The sequence below is a fragment of the Salmo salar genome, chromosome ssa04 (assembly GCF_905237065.1).
Source record: "Salmo salar chromosome ssa04, Ssal_v3.1, whole genome shotgun sequence".
NCBI lineage: Eukaryota > Metazoa > Chordata > Actinopteri > Salmoniformes > Salmonidae > Salmo > Salmo salar.
In genome coordinates this window covers 42,728,056-42,745,956 of record NC_059445.1, presented here as the reverse complement: position 1 = coordinate 42,745,956, position 17,901 = coordinate 42,728,056, and the positions used below count along the sequence as shown (strand labels likewise).

Below are 17,901 nucleotides of genomic sequence, written 5' to 3'. Positions count from 1 at the left end.
GTTGGCAAGAGCACAAACAGATCTGGGACCATGGCCGTATTCATAAAGCGTCTCAGAATAGGGGTGCTGATCTAGGATCAGGTATCCCCTGTTCATTCATAATAATCTAAAGGCCAAACGGATTCTTAATTTGTTTATTTATTTAACTAGGCATCAGATCCTAGGCCAGCCCAGCACATACTCTGAAATGCTTTATGAATATGGGCCCAGGTAGGCCTACTATGGAACAAAAAATTAAAAGATGCACACACTGAGATCAGTGTGAGATCCAACATCTGAGGACCACACACACATAATACTTCTATTGAAGACATATCGTGAACATGTGTGAGAACTTTTCACAATGTTAGAGAAATAAGTGTTTATGACGTCATTATCAGAGCGTGTTGTGAGCAAAACGAGTTCAAATCGAATGCACATGCTCAGACTGCGGGGTCATACAGTGCATACTACGAACAAAGCGAATGTCTTTGCTAGCTACGGATGATAAACTCGAATTGATCTACATATAGAAGTGATCATATCCAGTATTATTGGAGTTACGTCTTCGTGTTAAGTGTGTGTTCGGTTCCTGATTATGTCAACAGCCGACGGTTCACGTTACTACAACGGTACGATGAAGTCAGTTAGCTAACGCGTTAGCTAGCTGTTGTGGCTTAGCTAACTAACGTTAGCTAACAAACCTGTAAACAGCAATGTTCTTCCTTGCCAGCTAAAGGTTTTTGTCGTAATACTAAATGTAATACGACAGTAATTATCAATTGATACGTAGGTAGCTAACGTTAACTAGCTACATAAACAAGCTAGCCAGCTAACGTTAGGGTTAGCCGCAGAAAGCAGCTAGATACTGTAGCTAGCTAGCCAACCAGCTATTTGTGGCTTATAAGTTAGCTAGCATTGTTTTTATTTTATTTTATTACACTGGACCCATACTCACTCTGACAGCGTATATATCTGGCTAGCTAACATTCACACCTCTTGTGTGACAGAAGTAACGCTAGTTAGCTAGCCAACAGCAGCGTTGAGTAATTGTAGCTAGTTAGCTAGCTAGCTAACTACATCGTAACGTGGCTGCAAGTCTGAACGTGTTGGCGTAGTAAGAGTGCATTAGCTAGCGCTTCTGCCAAACATACATGATAACAGACGACGATGACAATAAATATGGACCATTACCAGGCTATTTGCTGTAACCTTGTTGAAGTACTTATTCTGTGAAAGCAAAAACAAATAACTCATTTTGGTGATTTTTGTCCATCAGATCACGATGACAGAGTTGGAGGACAAATGTTTCGCAACCGCAAAGGCAGGGGCCCTTTTAGGGCCCATATGTATAGTGACCAGGGGCCAGGAGCACCAGGGACAAGAACAAGATATCGTGGTGGCCAAAAAGGCGGTGGTGGCCAGGGACCCAGAGCGAGATTCGATGATGAGGATGGAGACGTGGCAATGACAGACAGCAACTCCCAAGATGGGTCCTCCCAACACAGATTGTGGGTTTGTCATGCAAATTAGGGAGAATATTTAATTTAACATGTTTATAAGTTTTATCTTGGAAGTTATCCTTTTAACCCTCATGGTTTTACCTTGCCAGTAACCCTTACGGAAGGCCGAATCGCCGTGGTGACGACCGCTTTGATCGTGGCCGCAGAGGTGGCGGTGGAGGTCACAGGGGTCGTGGTAATAACAGAGGAGGGGATGGAGGTGGAGATGGCCGTAATACCTGGTTCAAGATATTTGTGAGTCAACATTGTGAATGAATTGGGTGGCTTTACTGATCTACTAAGCTGTCATTGATTGGATTGTAATTAACCAATGCTAAATTGTGACTCTTACAGGTCCCCTATGGAAAGAAATATGACAAAGACTGGCTCATAACAGCTCTGCAGAATATCTGCTCCATACCCTTCACGCCAGTACATGTAAGTGACCACTGCCTAATGGCTCTTTTGGTTAGTCAAGCTAGTCTAGAAATAGTTTAATTCCCATGTCCTTTGAAATTGTTTCATTTTATTGTTTTTAAAATAACCTAAACTACATTCTTTCTACACCTCTGTTTTCCAAAGTACCAAGTAGAGGGCAACCGAGCACAGTTCTACATTGACGATTCCACCACTGCGAATGCCTTGTTAAAGGTGTCACGGAAGATCACAGACAAAGACGGCTACAAGGTACTATTTTTATTTAAAAAAATATATATAATAATTCTTCCACAAGACCTCTGCCAGTTTTATCAATTAGTGTTAAGTGGGACATTTTGGCAGACTGGCAACCAGACATGAAAACACATTGTCATCAGAATTAAAGGCCCCGTGCAGTCAATTGTATTCTTTCTTTCAATTAGTCAACTTGTCGATTGTTTGGTCATTAGGCCGTTAGTCGACCACGATTGTTTTAGTCGAGCAGTAAGATATGTATGTATGTATGTATGTATGTATGTATGTATGTATGTATGTATGTATGTATATCTATCACACACACACACACGTGTGTGTGCCCATCTCAGTAAACTAATCCATTGCGGAGGCCTCGACTAAAATACAATTTATGTTTGATCTGAAGATGTGGTCGGATATGCCATATGCAGGGTGTGAAGCAATTGCGGAGCCTGCAGAGGCCAAATCGAGCTCTGTACCCCTTCACCTTGCACCTCCCAAATTTTGTAACAATGCGGAGGGCTCTGTATAACTCTGCATTGACATGATTGGTTGACGGTAGATGGGGGCGGTACATCCTATAGAAAACACAAACTCACTTCATTGACAACAGCTCTGCACTGCTCCGCAAAGCTCAAGAAGTATGAATGCCCTGACTTCTGCTGAGGCCGTATCGCCGTAAATGCTGTACGGCCAATGCAGATGTCGGATATACCACTTCTATCTCCAGAATGCGCGCTCTCCTGCCAATTTGTGCACATATATTGTTTCATAACTTCATTGTGTGAATTTTTGTGTTTGATTGTTAGTGTATTCAATTCCCCATTACATATCACCAGTTGTACATTTACCTTTATTTCCTATAATTTCTAATCTACAACGTTTGTTACTTTGATTACGGTAATTTCTGTTAATGCATTCAATATTATCATTCCAGTCTTCCCGTTATCATTGTTGTAGTGGACACATTGTTGGCAGAGTGCATAACCTACAGTGGTTCCTTCTTTAAAAGTTGCGAACTTACACTGCGGGACTTAGAGGTACCCAGCGTCACAGCTTCATTGTTCCAGACCACCACAAGGGGGAGTTAGAGCACACATTATGCATTTGGGTCCCAAGGTTTTTAAATGACCAATCATATAGAGTGGTTCCAATGACGAATTGACGCAGGCTGTCCCTGGTGACTTCAGCAAAGATGGCTGACAAAACATAACGTCATAACGAGTCATGCAAAAAATTTACAATTGAGAGGAATATGTTAGTTAATGTAGAGACAAACAATTGTGCATATTCTTTTGTCATAAAGTTAATTTACGAAAATCGCCATTTTGAAAGTTTTTTTTCAGCCATATCCAATACCAGGTGTATCAAACTCATTCATTATAACAAGCAGGGAGCAGATTTCAAACCCTCAACATTCTAGCCCGAAGTCCAGCACGCTATCAACTGTGGCCAAATGTATTGGGGTTGGGGCCGATTGTGGCTAAAAAACACTTTATCAATTGGAATCTTTAACGTGTAAAGGGGAAAAGTATATTATTATTAGTTTTTCACAAGCATAGCATGATGTGCTATTAGCTGAACAATAGACTATTCAACCTTTACTAAAGAATTGTCTAATAGCCGAGCTAGGTGTGGACCCCCCCCCTCCTCCCCAACTTGGATCAAATAATTTTCAGGACTATCTAGAAAAAGCAGCAGAGATGCGCAATAGGGTTCTAAGAAGAGGGTATTCTCCACAATGTGTGGATGAAGCTCGTAATTTGGCATTGGGGAAAACACGAGATGAACTGCTACAAAAAAAGACCCGCTAAAGAACACTGTAATGTTCACAACTACATATACTTTGAACTCGTGAAAAGTGGGAGATGCGGTCAAGAAACACTGGCGTGTTTTATTTATGTGATAAATTGGTCCATGCCAACTGCCAGCCACAAAAAAAAATCAGCCAGAATGTTTTTGGATTTTCACCCTCCAGACATTATTTCCTAGAGGTCTTAATGATGAAATGCTTACAGTTGAAGTCGGAAGTTTACATACACCTTAGCCAAGTACATTTAAACTCAGTTTTTCACAATTCCTGACATTTAATCCTAGTAAAAATTCCCTGTCTTAGGTCAGTTAGGATCAACACTTTATTTGAAGAATGTGGAATGTCAGAATAATAGTAGAGAGGATTTATTTCAGCTTTTATTTCTTTCATCAGATTCCCAGTGGGTCAGAAGTTTGCATACACTCAATTAGTATTTGGTAGCATTGCCTTTAAATTGTTTAACTTGGGTCAAACGTTTTGGGTAGCCTTCCACAAGCTTCACACAATAAGTTGGGTGAATTTTGGGCCATTCCTCCTGACAGAGCTGGTGTAACTGAGTCAGGTTTGTAGGCCTCTTTGCTCGCACACGCTTTTTCAGTTCCACCTACAAATTTTCACTAGGATTGAGGTCAGGGCTTTGTGATGGCCACTCCAATACCTTGGCTTTGTTGTTCTTAAGCCATTTTGTCACAACTTTGGAAGTATGCTTGGGGTCATTGTCCATTTGGAAGACCCATTTGCGACCAAGCTTAAACTTCCTGACTGATGTCTTGAGATGTTGCTTCAATATATCCACATAATTTTACTTCCTCATGATGCCGTCTATTTTGTGAAGTGTACCAGTCCCTCCTGCAGCAAAGCACCCCCATAACATGATGCTGCACAGTTGGGATGGTGTTCTTCAGCTTGCAAGCGTCCCCCTTTTTCCTCCAAACATAATGATGGTCATTATGGCCAAACAGTTTTATTTCTGTTTCATCTTACCAGAAGACATTTCTCCAAAAAGTACGATCTTTGTCCCCATGTGCAGTTGCAACCGCAGTCTGGCTTTTTTATGGCGGTTTTGGAGCAGTGGCTTCTTCCTTGCTGAGCGGCCTTTCAGGTTATGTTGATATAGGACTCATTTTACTGTGGATATAGATACTTTTGTACCTGTTTCCTCCAGCATCTTCACAAGGTCCTTTGCTGCTGTTCTGGGATTGATTTGCACTTTTCGCACCAAAGTACGTTCATCTCTAGGAGACAGAACGCGTCTCCTTCCTGAGCGATGTGACGGCGGCGTGGTCCCATGGTATTTATACATGCGTACTATTGTTTGTACAGATGAACCTTCAGTGTGTTTGGAAATTGCTCCCAAGGATGAACCAGACTTGTGGAGGTCTACAATTTTTTTCTGAGGTCTTGGATGATTTCTTTTGATTTTCCATGATTAAGCAAAGAGGCACTGAGTTTGAAGGTAGGCCTTGAAATACATCCACAGGTACACCTCCAATTGACTCAAATGATGTAAATTAGCCTATCAGAAGCTTCTAAAGCCAGGACATAATTTTCTGGAATTTTCCAAGCTGTTTAAAGGCACAGTCAACTTACTGTATGTAAACTTCTGACCCACTGGAATTGTGATACAGTGAAATAATGTTGTCTGTAAACAATTGTTGTTATGACCACATTTTTATTTACAATGACAGCCTACTCCTTCCTCGTAAATAGCCCAGTACTGTACTGCCGACCGTAATTTTCCGCTCCAGCAAGTACACGTCAAAAGTTTGGACACACCTACACATTCCAGTATTTTTCTATATTTTTACTATTTTCTACATTGTAGAATAATCGTGAAGACATCACAACTATGAAATAACACATATGGAATCAGTACAAGGACAGCCTACTCCTTCCTCCCCAATGGGGATTTGAACCCTGGTCTCCTGTGTGCCCCGCATTCTGTAGTACAGACATGGCCTGCTCTCCCTTATGTAAGGAATTAGGCACTTTCCCATATTTACTACAGTATGTATTGTAGACTGCACAGTAGCCTAATAAACACATTTCCTTAATAAAATAATGATAAATACATTCAAAATGCAGATGTTGATTTAGTTATGGCTCCATAACGAATTACTATGGGAATAAATATAACTGATTTACAGAAATATTGGAAAAAAGTTGTCTAATGAAGGCAAACAATTTAGAATCCTGTAGCCTACTCCCGACGGTCATGTTGTACATCGCAATATTTTCCATTCCACCCTGAGGGTTTCGTTTTTCTCTGAATAGAAACACCATAATATTAATCAAATTAATTAAGCCACTTTTTTTTTTTTTTTAAATCAATCCCATATATTATGTTATTACAAAAAAGGTTTTAAATTCTCTGGTAATGCCAATACGGAATACCATCAAATGCTTCTTAAAGATGCCCTCTGGTGGTCAAACTAGCAATAACTTGCAGTAACAGGTCAAATGGCTGAGAATTAAATGATGTGCTGCGGAAGCACACAAGGTGTGCCACTGTATGCTACACTTGTGAGAAACAAGTTCTGGTTTATTTCATTCCATTTACGAGTTTTGTCAATTTAGTCATTGTCTGAAAACCATAACTGGCATGCAGACCGGTAGAAATGGTAAGATGAATTGGCATTCCACATGAGAAAGGTTGCCGACTCCTCGCGTAGCTTATTACTGTCAACTTCAGGAGTGTAATGGCAGAGTCTGAGTGAGGAGAAAAATTGGGTCAGGTTAATTTTTTTCTTCTTCTTCTGGTTATTTAGATCTCTGGCACCCTCGAGGTATTTGTCTTGTTTCATCAAACCGCGAGCTCAATACATATAGTCAATTTTACTGAAACACAGGGTGTGTGTATGGAGAAATACTGTTTTATTTTTGTTGACCAATCGATTGGTCAAAAGAACAGAACTTTCTGTTTTAGTCAAGGACAGCCCTAGTTTTATCATATTGTACATCAACATCTGATGAAACTAACACTGTAAAAGTGAGATAAAAAAAATCAGTGTTATTTCCTGACAGTTGCTGGTCTACACAGGATCTACTAATCAGCAGATTTGCATGGTGACATCACCATGCGGTAAATTTTGTTTTTTAGAGCAATAACAAAGACGTCCAAATAAAGGCTAGTTTTCAGTTTTCCTCTCCCAACTCACACCACAGCCAGGCAGTCCTAGCAAAATTATTTATTGAGAAATAGTTTTTCGCTCAAAGGCTATTTTTGCCCATTTTAATGGAGATTATTACAGTACGGTACTTAATTGTTACCCAGAAATGATTTGATATTGATATAAAAACAGCTGGGGCCAGGGTTAATAGTTTGTGGATGGCAAATCAGTAAAGATAGGACCATCAATAGGATCTTGAGAAGGGGTCAAGCGGTGGTTAATGATTAGGGCTTCCAATCGGAATTCAAGGACAACCATTACCCCTTGGGGATACTCATTAGAAGACATGCCATTCACTCCTCCAACTTCCATCTTTTCCAGGTGACTGTACTGATGAATCCGTGTCCTCCACCTTCCTTTCTTCAGTCTGAACTAAAGCCAGCTGATCTGGAGCACCTAAAGGTAAGACAAGGAGACCAGCTGTTAACAAATAGGAGATGTAGTGATGGGTTTTAATAAAGTATATTATTATGTATGGACTGAATGTCTATTAAAACCCTTTTCCCCTCATTAGCAATGCATGGCTAAACGCTTTGATGGCTCTCAACAAGCCCTGGACTTGAACAACATCCGGATAGACCCAGGTAAGCACGCGGCAAGAGCAGTTAGTCACATCAAATGTTTTTCACTGTACATTTACATTATATGACATGGATTCTGATAGTGCCATCTAACACTCATACGCTTCCCTGATTTTCACAGACCTGGTTTCCCAGAACATTGATGTGACATTGAACAGAAAGAACTCTATGCACGCTGTTATTAAGATAATTGAGGAGAACATTCCAGAGGTATGGATGTGGTCCTTACTTGTAGCTGAATAATATGTATGCTTTCCTTTCCACTGATCCCTACTTGTTCCCTTCCACAGCTTGTTTGTCTGAACATCAGCAACAACAAGCTGTTTAGGCTGGATGACCTGTCAGAGCTGGTCAACAAGGCTCCAAACTTGAAGACACTCAATCTTTCTCATAATGAGGTGAGGAGACCAGGTCTGGTTGAAGCGCAATGGGTTGTTACTCAAACACTGATCTTTACTGGGACTGCACAAAGTCTCGTTGCTTTTCAGTTGTCCACATAATTCATTTAGTAAATTGACTGCTCTTGGGGACTAGGAGTTCTCTCCCTGTCAGGTCTTCAGAGTATCAATTAGGCTACTGAATGTTTGATTAGATTGTATTGTCCCTACCATTCCAGTTAAAAACAGAGCGTGAGCTGGATAGGATCAAGGGTCTTAAACTGGTGGAGCTATGGCTGGAGAGGAATCCCCTTTGCGACTATTTCAAGGACCAGGCTTCTTACATAAGGTCAGTCTGTGCTCAGGATGGGTGGGTGGGTAATAGTATGATGTTGACAGTGTGTGAGGTGTATGGGGGGGGGTAGTTTAGCTCTCTATTCCCTGTATTTCAGGGGGGAACTTGAATGTATTCAGAAAATTCCTGTGCTGCGGGAAATGACATGTTATTTATGGATTATATGATTCAGGAAGGACATGTTTGGTACTACTGAATAGTAACGCACTGCTCAAATTTGAAAGAACTGGAGTGGCTTAGTGAACACCATCCTATCAGAGAGTCTCTCACTGAGCCTTCCCACTTTACTACAGCAACATATGTGGTGAAGAAGTTAAGATTTCAGATGATCTGTTCTTAGACATTGTTTTGGTTTATGTTGGAATCCTACAAATACCCTACTCCATGCTTGTGGGGAAGCAGCAGAATTCAAATGTAATGCCACCTTTATGATTCTTTTAATTTAAGGTCCATGCATGCCATACCTGCCGAAGTTTTGACATGATCAAACCATTAACCTCTTCACGCCATATACCTCAACATTAACCAGCTTAACACATGGTGTATTTGAGGATAATGGCTACATCTATCACTTGAATTATTCTCCACCCCTCCCCCCTTCTAGATGCACGTTCAACTGTCTGAATGCTCTTTGTCTGTCTCGCTTTACCTCTCTGAAGCTCATCTTTACCTTGCATCTGTTTTCTGCAGTGGAGATGGCCCTGTGCCCCCTACAGACACCTCTATAAAATGTTTACATAAATTATATGGATTTCCTTTTTTTAAATGTCAAGAAGTATTCGTTCAAGCATACACACACACTTATCTTGGATAATACTGACCACAGCATTTTGACCCCTAATAGTCATTGAGACCCATACTTTGGAAAGAGCTTGATTAATAAAATGGCATTGTGGAAAGGGATTCCTTAAATATTCATATGGGAAACATGGTATTTACTATCTGCTTGTGCTACATGCTGATTGGGCTGATGGTACCTCCTTCCATCCTCCCCTATAATGGGTCCTGAAATGTGGCCAGTGAAGAGGGCTGGTTAGCCAATGACGGGTAAGATCCCACTTTTGATACCGGGACAACCTAAGACAGGCACAGCCGTGCATCTGGCCACATCGTACGCACGCACGTACATGCAGTATATGCTGAACAAAGAAGACATTGAAGTGAAGAAGAAAACAAAGGTGAAGATTTGCTCTACAGGCCTGGGGTTGGAGAGGGAGAGAGGTTTCCACAAAGCCAAGCAGAGTCCCCAAATACAAGCTTTCTCATAATTCCCTTAAATCTAACATGCCTTTACTTCAAGGCTTGTTTGTTTTTCGCAGGTTGGTGGACACGTCCTCAGAATGTAACAGCCAGAGAGGCTTTGAAAATGAGGGACACAGATACATTTATTGAGATACCCTCAATTAGTGGGATTTCAATATAGGAAGTTGATTTCCTTTTAAGGATATGATTCTTAAAGTTTCTTCTGTGGGCATAAAGACATGTAGTCATGTCACATGTTCACTGATCAAGTCCTCATTTCGCTCTCAACATGTTTCCCTAAAAATATCAACCAAAAACACCTTTGCTTGAATGCCTTATTTATTTTGAACCACCCCCGGAATGTTAAAGTTGAAGTGGGGTCCAAAATGTAATTGATCATTTATTCTGGTACAAAATGCATTGTGTGAGATGCAGTATCATTCTTAACGTCAATCAATGCTAGAAACAAAGAGCTACTTCCAATAGTGCTCTGTCTGTAGTGGTGCTCAGGGCCCAACTTTCATGTTCTCTATCGCTCTTGTTTATCTTTTCATTTCTATTTGTGTGTAATTTGTGTATTTTCTTCATCTGAAGGGGATGCTGTGCATGGTCTCCTGAACTTACTCGTTTTCTACTCCTAGTGACATTGCATCATCTATCAAAGCTTTTCGTGAACTCCCCTTTGCTGTTTTGGTTTGATACGGCGACTCTGTCTTGTTCTATGTTACCATAAGTCTAGCGCTTCCCTCCATCCCTCTATGTTCTATATATCGCTATGGCTTTGGTGAAATACACTGATGGCAAGTGTGTAGTTGCTTTCTACATGAAACGACGTGGTGTAACTTTAACCAGCCTTAATGTAATGAATTAACCCCTCCATAACCCTGCTTCATGTAATTCAGTCATCTCCAACAGTCTCTATCATCACCTGTACATCTCATCCCAGCAGTCTTTAGATTCCATTTCACTATCTCTTGGTTCTATGACGTGTGTATCGGACAGCTCAAACATGCAACATCTAGTTTTACCACGGTACCACCCTTGTAGACTCTACCAATCACATTGGCCACATCACACGTCTGAATCACCAGTCCACTCCCCTATGCGTGTGAAAAGCACTGATCTTTCTCTTGTTGGTATGAGCGCTCACAACCAACGTTCACACCCCTACCCTACCCCTACCACCCCTTCCAAGACAGCGTGTGTCAGTGTGTTTCGGCGTGTAGGGGGGACGGTGAGTATCACAAAGGGGTGAGTACATTGCCACAGGAAAGGGGGCCGGGGTGGGTGGCGAAATCGGAACTGTCGCCGTAGATTTATTTTACATTTGATTTATCTTTATTATCTGTATCCCTGTTCATATTAGTACATGAGGACGTGTAGCATTAAGTACCTCTTCACTGATATGCAGAGCTGATTAGTTCCTGATCAGGCATGGGTGTGGTCTATCCTGAACAATCAAATATGAAGTTCAAACCACCCTGATAATGACGAATCAAGTCCGTTGTTCTTTGGCCAAATTCCTCTCCTAATTTTTGTTAATTGTCTGGACGGGGATTATATCAACATTTGGGCAGCTATTAGAGATTATTATTATCCATGGATGAGGCTGTGAGTGCATGAGAAAACGTGTGTGTGTGTGTGTGTGTGTGTGTGTGGTTAAATGGTATTCAGGGGGATGACTCCGAGTCTCTTATATTTGGTCAGCAGCACTAACTCCTGTCTCTTGTATCTTCTGTGTTTTTGTGAATGTCGGACAGCACGGTGAGAGAGAGGTTCCCCAGGCTTCTCAAACTGGTAAGGATTCTAAATTCATCCTTCCTCCTTTTCCATTAAAGTATTTTATTTATTTTTTTACTCATTTTTTATATTTTAATTGTGAAGGATTTACAACTCTTTAATGAGTTATTTTAGTTCTCTCCTTGACCTCTCTCTGCCTCTCACTAGGATGGTCATGATCTCCCACCTCCTATAGTCTTTGATGTGGAGGTGACTCCTGCTGCCCTTCCACCCTGCAAGGTAATACATACAGCCAATTGTTTATCATTAGTGGCTGTGCATGTAACCACGTCTGTCAAAATAGGAGATTTGTCTTTACTTTACAATTCTCCCCCTTATGACTGCTGTCACAGGCCAGCTACTTCTGCTCAGAAGAGATCAAGGCTCCCATCCTTGCCTTCCTACAACAGTGAGTTTGCACTTAGCTCTTTATATGTGTAACAGGGGAAGACAAAGGAATCCACAGATACAGATTATAACTGTACACACTAAGCCTGAACCCAAAACACTGACTCACTACTACACAAACGTATGGTTATAACAAAAGGGGAGAATGATTTGATGTCATTTGGATTATTCTTTAAAAGATAAATTGATCTGCAATAGGTTGAACATCTGTCTGTACTGATTGGAAATGTAATATATATATATTTTTTAGATACTACAGTGTGTATGACTCCGGGGACAGACAACCTTTGTTAGATGCCTACCATGATGGAGCGACCTTCTCCTTGAGCATGTTCATCACCATGCAGAACCCATCCAGGTACCCCCTCGGCTAGTTGTTAATGTCTCCAGCAGCATAAACGGTGTATTATAAACACACTCAGCAGCACATACAGTAGAAGTCGGAAGTTTAAATACACTTAGGTTGTAGTCATTAAAACTCGTTTTTCAACCACTCCACAATTATTTTTTTAAACTATAGTTTTGGCAAGTCGGTTAGGACATCTACTTTGTGCATGACACAAGTAATTTTCCCAACAATTGTTTACAGACAGATTATTTCACTTAATCACAATTCCAGTGGGTCAGAAGTTTACATACACTAAGTTGACTGTGCCTTTAAACGGCTTGGAAAATTCCAGAAAATGATGTCATGGCTTTAGAAGCTTCTGATAGGCTAATTGACATAATTTGAGTCAATTGGAGGTGGATGTGGATGTATTTCAAGGCCTACCTTCAAACTCAGTGCCTCTTTGCTTGACATCATGGGAAAATCAAAAGAAATCAGCTAAGACGTCAGAAAACAAATTGTAGACCACAAGTCTGGTTCATCCTTGGGAGCAATTTCCAAACGCCTGAAGGTTCATCTGTACAAACAATAGTACGCAAGTATAAACACCATGGGACCACGCAGCGGTCATACCGCTCAGGAACGAGACGCATTCAGTCTCCTAGAGATGAACGTACTCTGGTGTGAAAAGTGCAAATCAATCCCAGAACAACAGCAAAGGACCTTGTGAAGGTGCTGGAGGAAAGGAAGAAGCCACTGCTCCAAAACCGCCATAAAAAAAGCCAGACTACGGTTTGCTACTGCACATGGGGACAAAGATCGTACTTTTTGGAGAAATGTCCTCTGGTCTGATGAAACAAAAATAGAACTGTTTGGCCATAATGTCCATCGTTATGTTTGGAGGAAAAAGGGAGAGGCTTGCAAGCTGAAGAATACCATCCCAACCGTGAAGCACGGGGGTGGCAGCATCATGTTGTGGGGGTACTTTGCTGTAGGAGGGACTGGTGCACTACACAAAATGGATGGCATCATGAGGAGGAAAATTGTGGATATATTGAAGCAACATCTCAAGACATCAGTTAGGAAGTTAAAGCTTGGTCGCAAATGGGTCTTCTAAATGGACAATGACCCCAAGCATACTTCCAAAGTTGTGGCAAAATGGCTTAAGGACAACAAAGTCAAGGTATTGGAGTGGCCATCACAAAGCCCTGACCTCAATCCTATAGAAAATGTGTGGGCAGAACTGAAAAAGCGTGTGCGAGCAAAGAGGCCTACAAACCTGACTTCGTTACACCAGCTTTGTCCTGAGGAATGGGCCAAAATTCACCCAACTTATTGTGGGAAGCTTGTGGAAGGCTACCCAAAACATTTGACCCAAGTTAATCAATTTAAAGGCAATGCTACCAAATACTAATTGAGTGTATGTAAACTTCTGAACCACTGGGAATGTGATGAAAGAAATAAAAGCTGAAATAAATCATTCTCTCTACTATTATTCTGACATTTCACATTCTTAAAATAAAGTGGTGATTCTAACTGACCTACGACAGGGAATTTTTACTAGGATTAAATGTCAGGAATTGTGAAAAACTGAGTTTAAATGTATTTGGCTAAGGTGTATGTAAACTTCTGACTTCAACTGTATTTGTCACCTGTTTCTAACATAGTCAGTCACTGTCTCTAGGTGCAGTCTCGGAGATTACCATAAAGACACTCGCAACCTGAAAAAGCTCAAAGATCCCTGTGAGTCTCTTCTGATTCTCTAGTTCAAAGTTTTGATAAGTAATGGTTGTCATTATGTCATCTCTTTCAGTGCAAATTTAGTCTCTGAATAAAGTAAACCACTTGGTTGTGAAAGTCACTCATATACACTTAAAGTAAAAGACTACATTGAGAGTAACATCTTTGTTCTTAAATAAATCCTCTTGCCCTCTGTTCTTTCAGCCACACGATTTCGCTTACTGAAGCACACCCGTCTGAATGTGGTGGCTTTCCTGAACGAACTTCCCAAAACGCACCATGACACTGCATCGCTAAATGTGGACGTCAACACCTTCACCGTGAGTAGAATTCACTTCTAACCATCAACTCGCATGCATGACCATCCTTGATTTCATAGCTTCAATCTCTTCTCTCTATCCACTTTTACAGAACACGTTACTGTCATTCACAGTCACTGGAGTGTTCAAAGAAGGTATGTTATTTTTTTTTTACTTTTCAAACTTATTATAATGCAAAATTATACTGTTTCCCACATACATTTTCATTAGCAAAAAAGTCATTAACCATGTCTTTTTCTCCCTATTTCACCCTAGTTGAAGGTAAATCCCGAGACTCTGTCAGAGCTTTCTCTCGGGTGTTCATCACAGTGCCGGCTGGAGGGACAAGGTAGGCCTTGACATTTTATACCGGACCACAAGCATAGAGATGGTTCCTCAATATACTATGTAAACAAAAGTATGTGAACACCCCTTCAAATTAGTGGATTCGACTATTTCAGCCACACTCGTTGCTGACAGGTATATAATATCGAGCACACAACCATGCAATCGCCATAGACAAACATTGGCAGTAGACTGGCCTTCATCGTGGCACCATCACAAGATGCCACCTTTCCAACAAGTTGGTTCGAATTTCTGTCCTGCTAGAGCTGCCCCGGTCAAGTGTAAGTGCTGTTATTGTGAAGTGGAAACGTCTAGGAGCAACAACGCTCAGCCGCGAAGTGGTAGGCCACACAAGCTCACAGAACGGGACCGCCGAGTGCTGAAGCGCTCTGTCCTCGGTTGCAACACTCACTACAGAGTTCCAACCTGCCTCTGGAAGCGACGTCAGCACAGGAACTGTTTGTCGGGGCAGCCGCACACAGGCCTAAGCTCACAATGCCAAGCATTGGCTGGAGTGGTGTAAAGCTCACTGCCATTGGACTCTAGAGCAGTGGAAACTAATTCCGTGGAGTAATGAATTACGCTTCACCATCTGGCAGTTCGACGGATTAATCTGGGTTCGGCGAAGGCCAGGAGAACGCTACCATAATGCAAACTGTTAAGTTTGTTGGAGGAGGAATAATGGTCTGGGGTTGTTTTTCATGGTTTGGGCTAGGCCCCTTAGATTCTGTGCTCCCAACATTGTGGCAACTGTTTACATTTTACATTTTAGTCATTTAGCAGACGCTCTTATCCAGAGCGACTTACAGTAGTGAATGCATACATTTCATTTCATGCATTTAAAAAAAAAAATGTTTTACTGGCTCACCGTGGGAATCGAACCCACAACCCTGGCGTTGCACACACCATGCTGGCTTTGCAAACACCATGCTCTACCAACTGAGCCACAGGGAACCCTGTACTGCAGGCATAGCAGCAACAGATATCCCATGAACTGGCTAATCTTCCCCAAGAAATTCTCTCCAGGTGTCGCACGATGCTAGGCTAACCTCGAGGCTGTCAAATACCTCCACGATGCTAGGCTAACCTCGAGGCTGTCCAATACCTCCACGATGCTAGGCTAACCTCAAGGCTGTCCAATACCTTCACAATGCTAAGACCATTCCTGTTTCTGCATGACAATGCCCCTGTGCACAAAGCGAGTTTCATACAGAAATGGTTTGTCAAGGTCAGTGTGGAAGAACTTGACAGGCCTGCACAGAGCCCTGACCTCAACCCCATCGAACACCTTTGGGATGAATTGGAACGCCGACTGCGAGCCAGGCCTAATCGCCCAACATCAGTGCCCGGCCTCACTAATGTTCGTGTGGCTGAATGGAAGCAAGTTACCGCAGCAATGTTCCAACATCTAGTGGAAAGCCTTCCCAGAAGAGTGGAGGCTGTTGTAGCAGCAAAGGGGGAACCAACTCCATATTAATGCCCATGATTTTGGAATGAGATGTTTGACGAACAGGTGTCCACATACTTTTGGTCATGAGGTGTATTGACAACTCTGCTAGATGTTTGTCTTGACTGTAACTCAGTGTAATGTCGTCTTTTCTTGTGTTCGTCTTGTTTCAACAGTCTTTGCATAGTAAACGATGAGCTTTTTGTCCGTAATGCTACGACTGAGGAGATCCGGCGGGCCTTTGTTGCACCCGCCCCAACACCATCCAGCAGCCCTGTCCCCACCCTCTCAGCTCCCCAGCAAGAGATGCTTTCTGCCTTCTCCCTGATGTCCGGCATGAACCTGGAATGGTCCCAGAAGTGAGTGGCACACAGTTACCTTGCATTAGATTTTACAGAGTGGCTGCGGATCTGACTTTTCTGGACCCTCTTCCCGACAGCTGAAGGCCCTGAAGCATCTGCACATGATTCTCTACTTACGCAGTCTGTGCTCTACTCATAGAGAACAGGCTACTCTGGTGAATGCTGCTCGTCTAATAAAGTTGGATCAAAGCTGAATCAATGTCTGCAAGATCACATAATGATAGTATTGTACATAACAGAACCCAATATAATAGCATGTTACTGTAAGACAAAAAAAACACCTCACTTTGAGGATGATCGAATGGTCAATTTTTGTAATCATGTTGCCAGAACTCAACAGCGCGCCACTATGCAAAATATGTACATTGATTAAATTAAACCCAGGTAGGCTATGCTACAGTTTAACGCCATTCATTGTACATAATTCGAAACACACTTTAACTCAAGTTCTAAAGCATCTCCCCGTGAAACTGATTGAGATCAAATGGTTGGTATGCACATGCTGCATGGACGTTTCACCTGTAATATGCATCATTCATGATTGACAGTGGGACCACAATGTGTGTGTATAAAGTAGATCTAAAGAAACATGCGCAGAATGTGATTAGGATCTTCAGTTCTGGGGAAAAGGCATCTGGGGGGTGGACAAACACTAAAACCAGTAGATAGTGGTAGCACTGACGTCATCCACTTGTTCCTATGGAAAACTCCTGCTGGTGCATTAAGCATTTGAATGTAAAGCGTGCCATGTTTCTGAATGGTAACCAAAAAAAAATAATCATGGTGAAAGTGGCCATGCTCATTTCCATACTGCCTGAGTCAACCGGAGCCTACTCACATAGCATGCCAGCCTGTGATTGATCTGTTTCTGCACGGATCATTATTTATCGCGAACAAAAACATTTTGGGAGGGCCTATTGTAATTTACACGGGCACACCAGGACTTTTACCACCGCTAGGTTGCAACGCAGTAGCACTCATGCTTCAGACAGGACACTGGGTGTTTTCTCTCTAGGGATCTGCAGCCTCGGCCTAGATTCTAAGTGGGCTCAAGTAGTGACGAACACTGCTTCGTATGAAGTTGGGTTTTAACTTACTTGATCAATGTATTTCAGATGCCTGCAGGACACTGAGTGGGATTTCAACCGAGCAAGGCAGGTCTTCACAGACTTCAAGGTAAATGCTTGATCCTAGTATATCTAATGGAGCAATGTGTGTTGCTTTTGTTTGACTGAATGTCTCGTACCCTTAAGCTTCAGATACTGAACTTCTGTTTCTCCTCAGGCTCATGGAAAGATCCCAGCTGTCGCTTTCATAAAGTGAAAAGGAATGATTGTGGAGCTTTTTAAATTGTCACTTCCCTTTTGATTCTTAATTCCCCTCCTGGATTAATAGATAACTCAAGCATATATTTCATTCTGTCATTCTTATAATTAAAAGTGAACGTATTCATGTCTGCTTGTAGTCATTTTGCATTGATTGCACAAACCTGAACTGCCATG

The 17,901-nt window shown here is 41.8% G+C and overlaps 1 protein-coding gene across 1 annotated transcript; it reads left to right on the top strand.

The window, feature by feature from the left end:
• The first annotated feature begins 360 nt into the window (after positions 1-360).
• Positions 361-17,855, top strand: LOC106603139 (nuclear RNA export factor 1). The gene is made up of 21 exons (XM_014196420.2): positions 361-611; positions 1,259-1,490; positions 1,592-1,736; positions 1,836-1,919; positions 2,064-2,168; positions 7,458-7,538; positions 7,651-7,720; positions 7,839-7,927; positions 8,008-8,115; positions 8,334-8,443; positions 11,452-11,488; positions 11,639-11,710; positions 11,824-11,879; positions 12,129-12,236; positions 13,891-13,949; positions 14,151-14,266; positions 14,358-14,400; positions 14,522-14,594; positions 16,214-16,396; positions 17,515-17,575; positions 17,684-17,855. Exons 1-21 carry the CDS (start codon positions 578-580, stop codon positions 17,720-17,722), a joined length of 1,905 nt encoding a protein of 634 aa, XP_014051895.1. The 5' UTR covers positions 361-577; the 3' UTR covers positions 17,723-17,855.
• Positions 17,856-17,901: the final 46 nt, after the last annotated feature.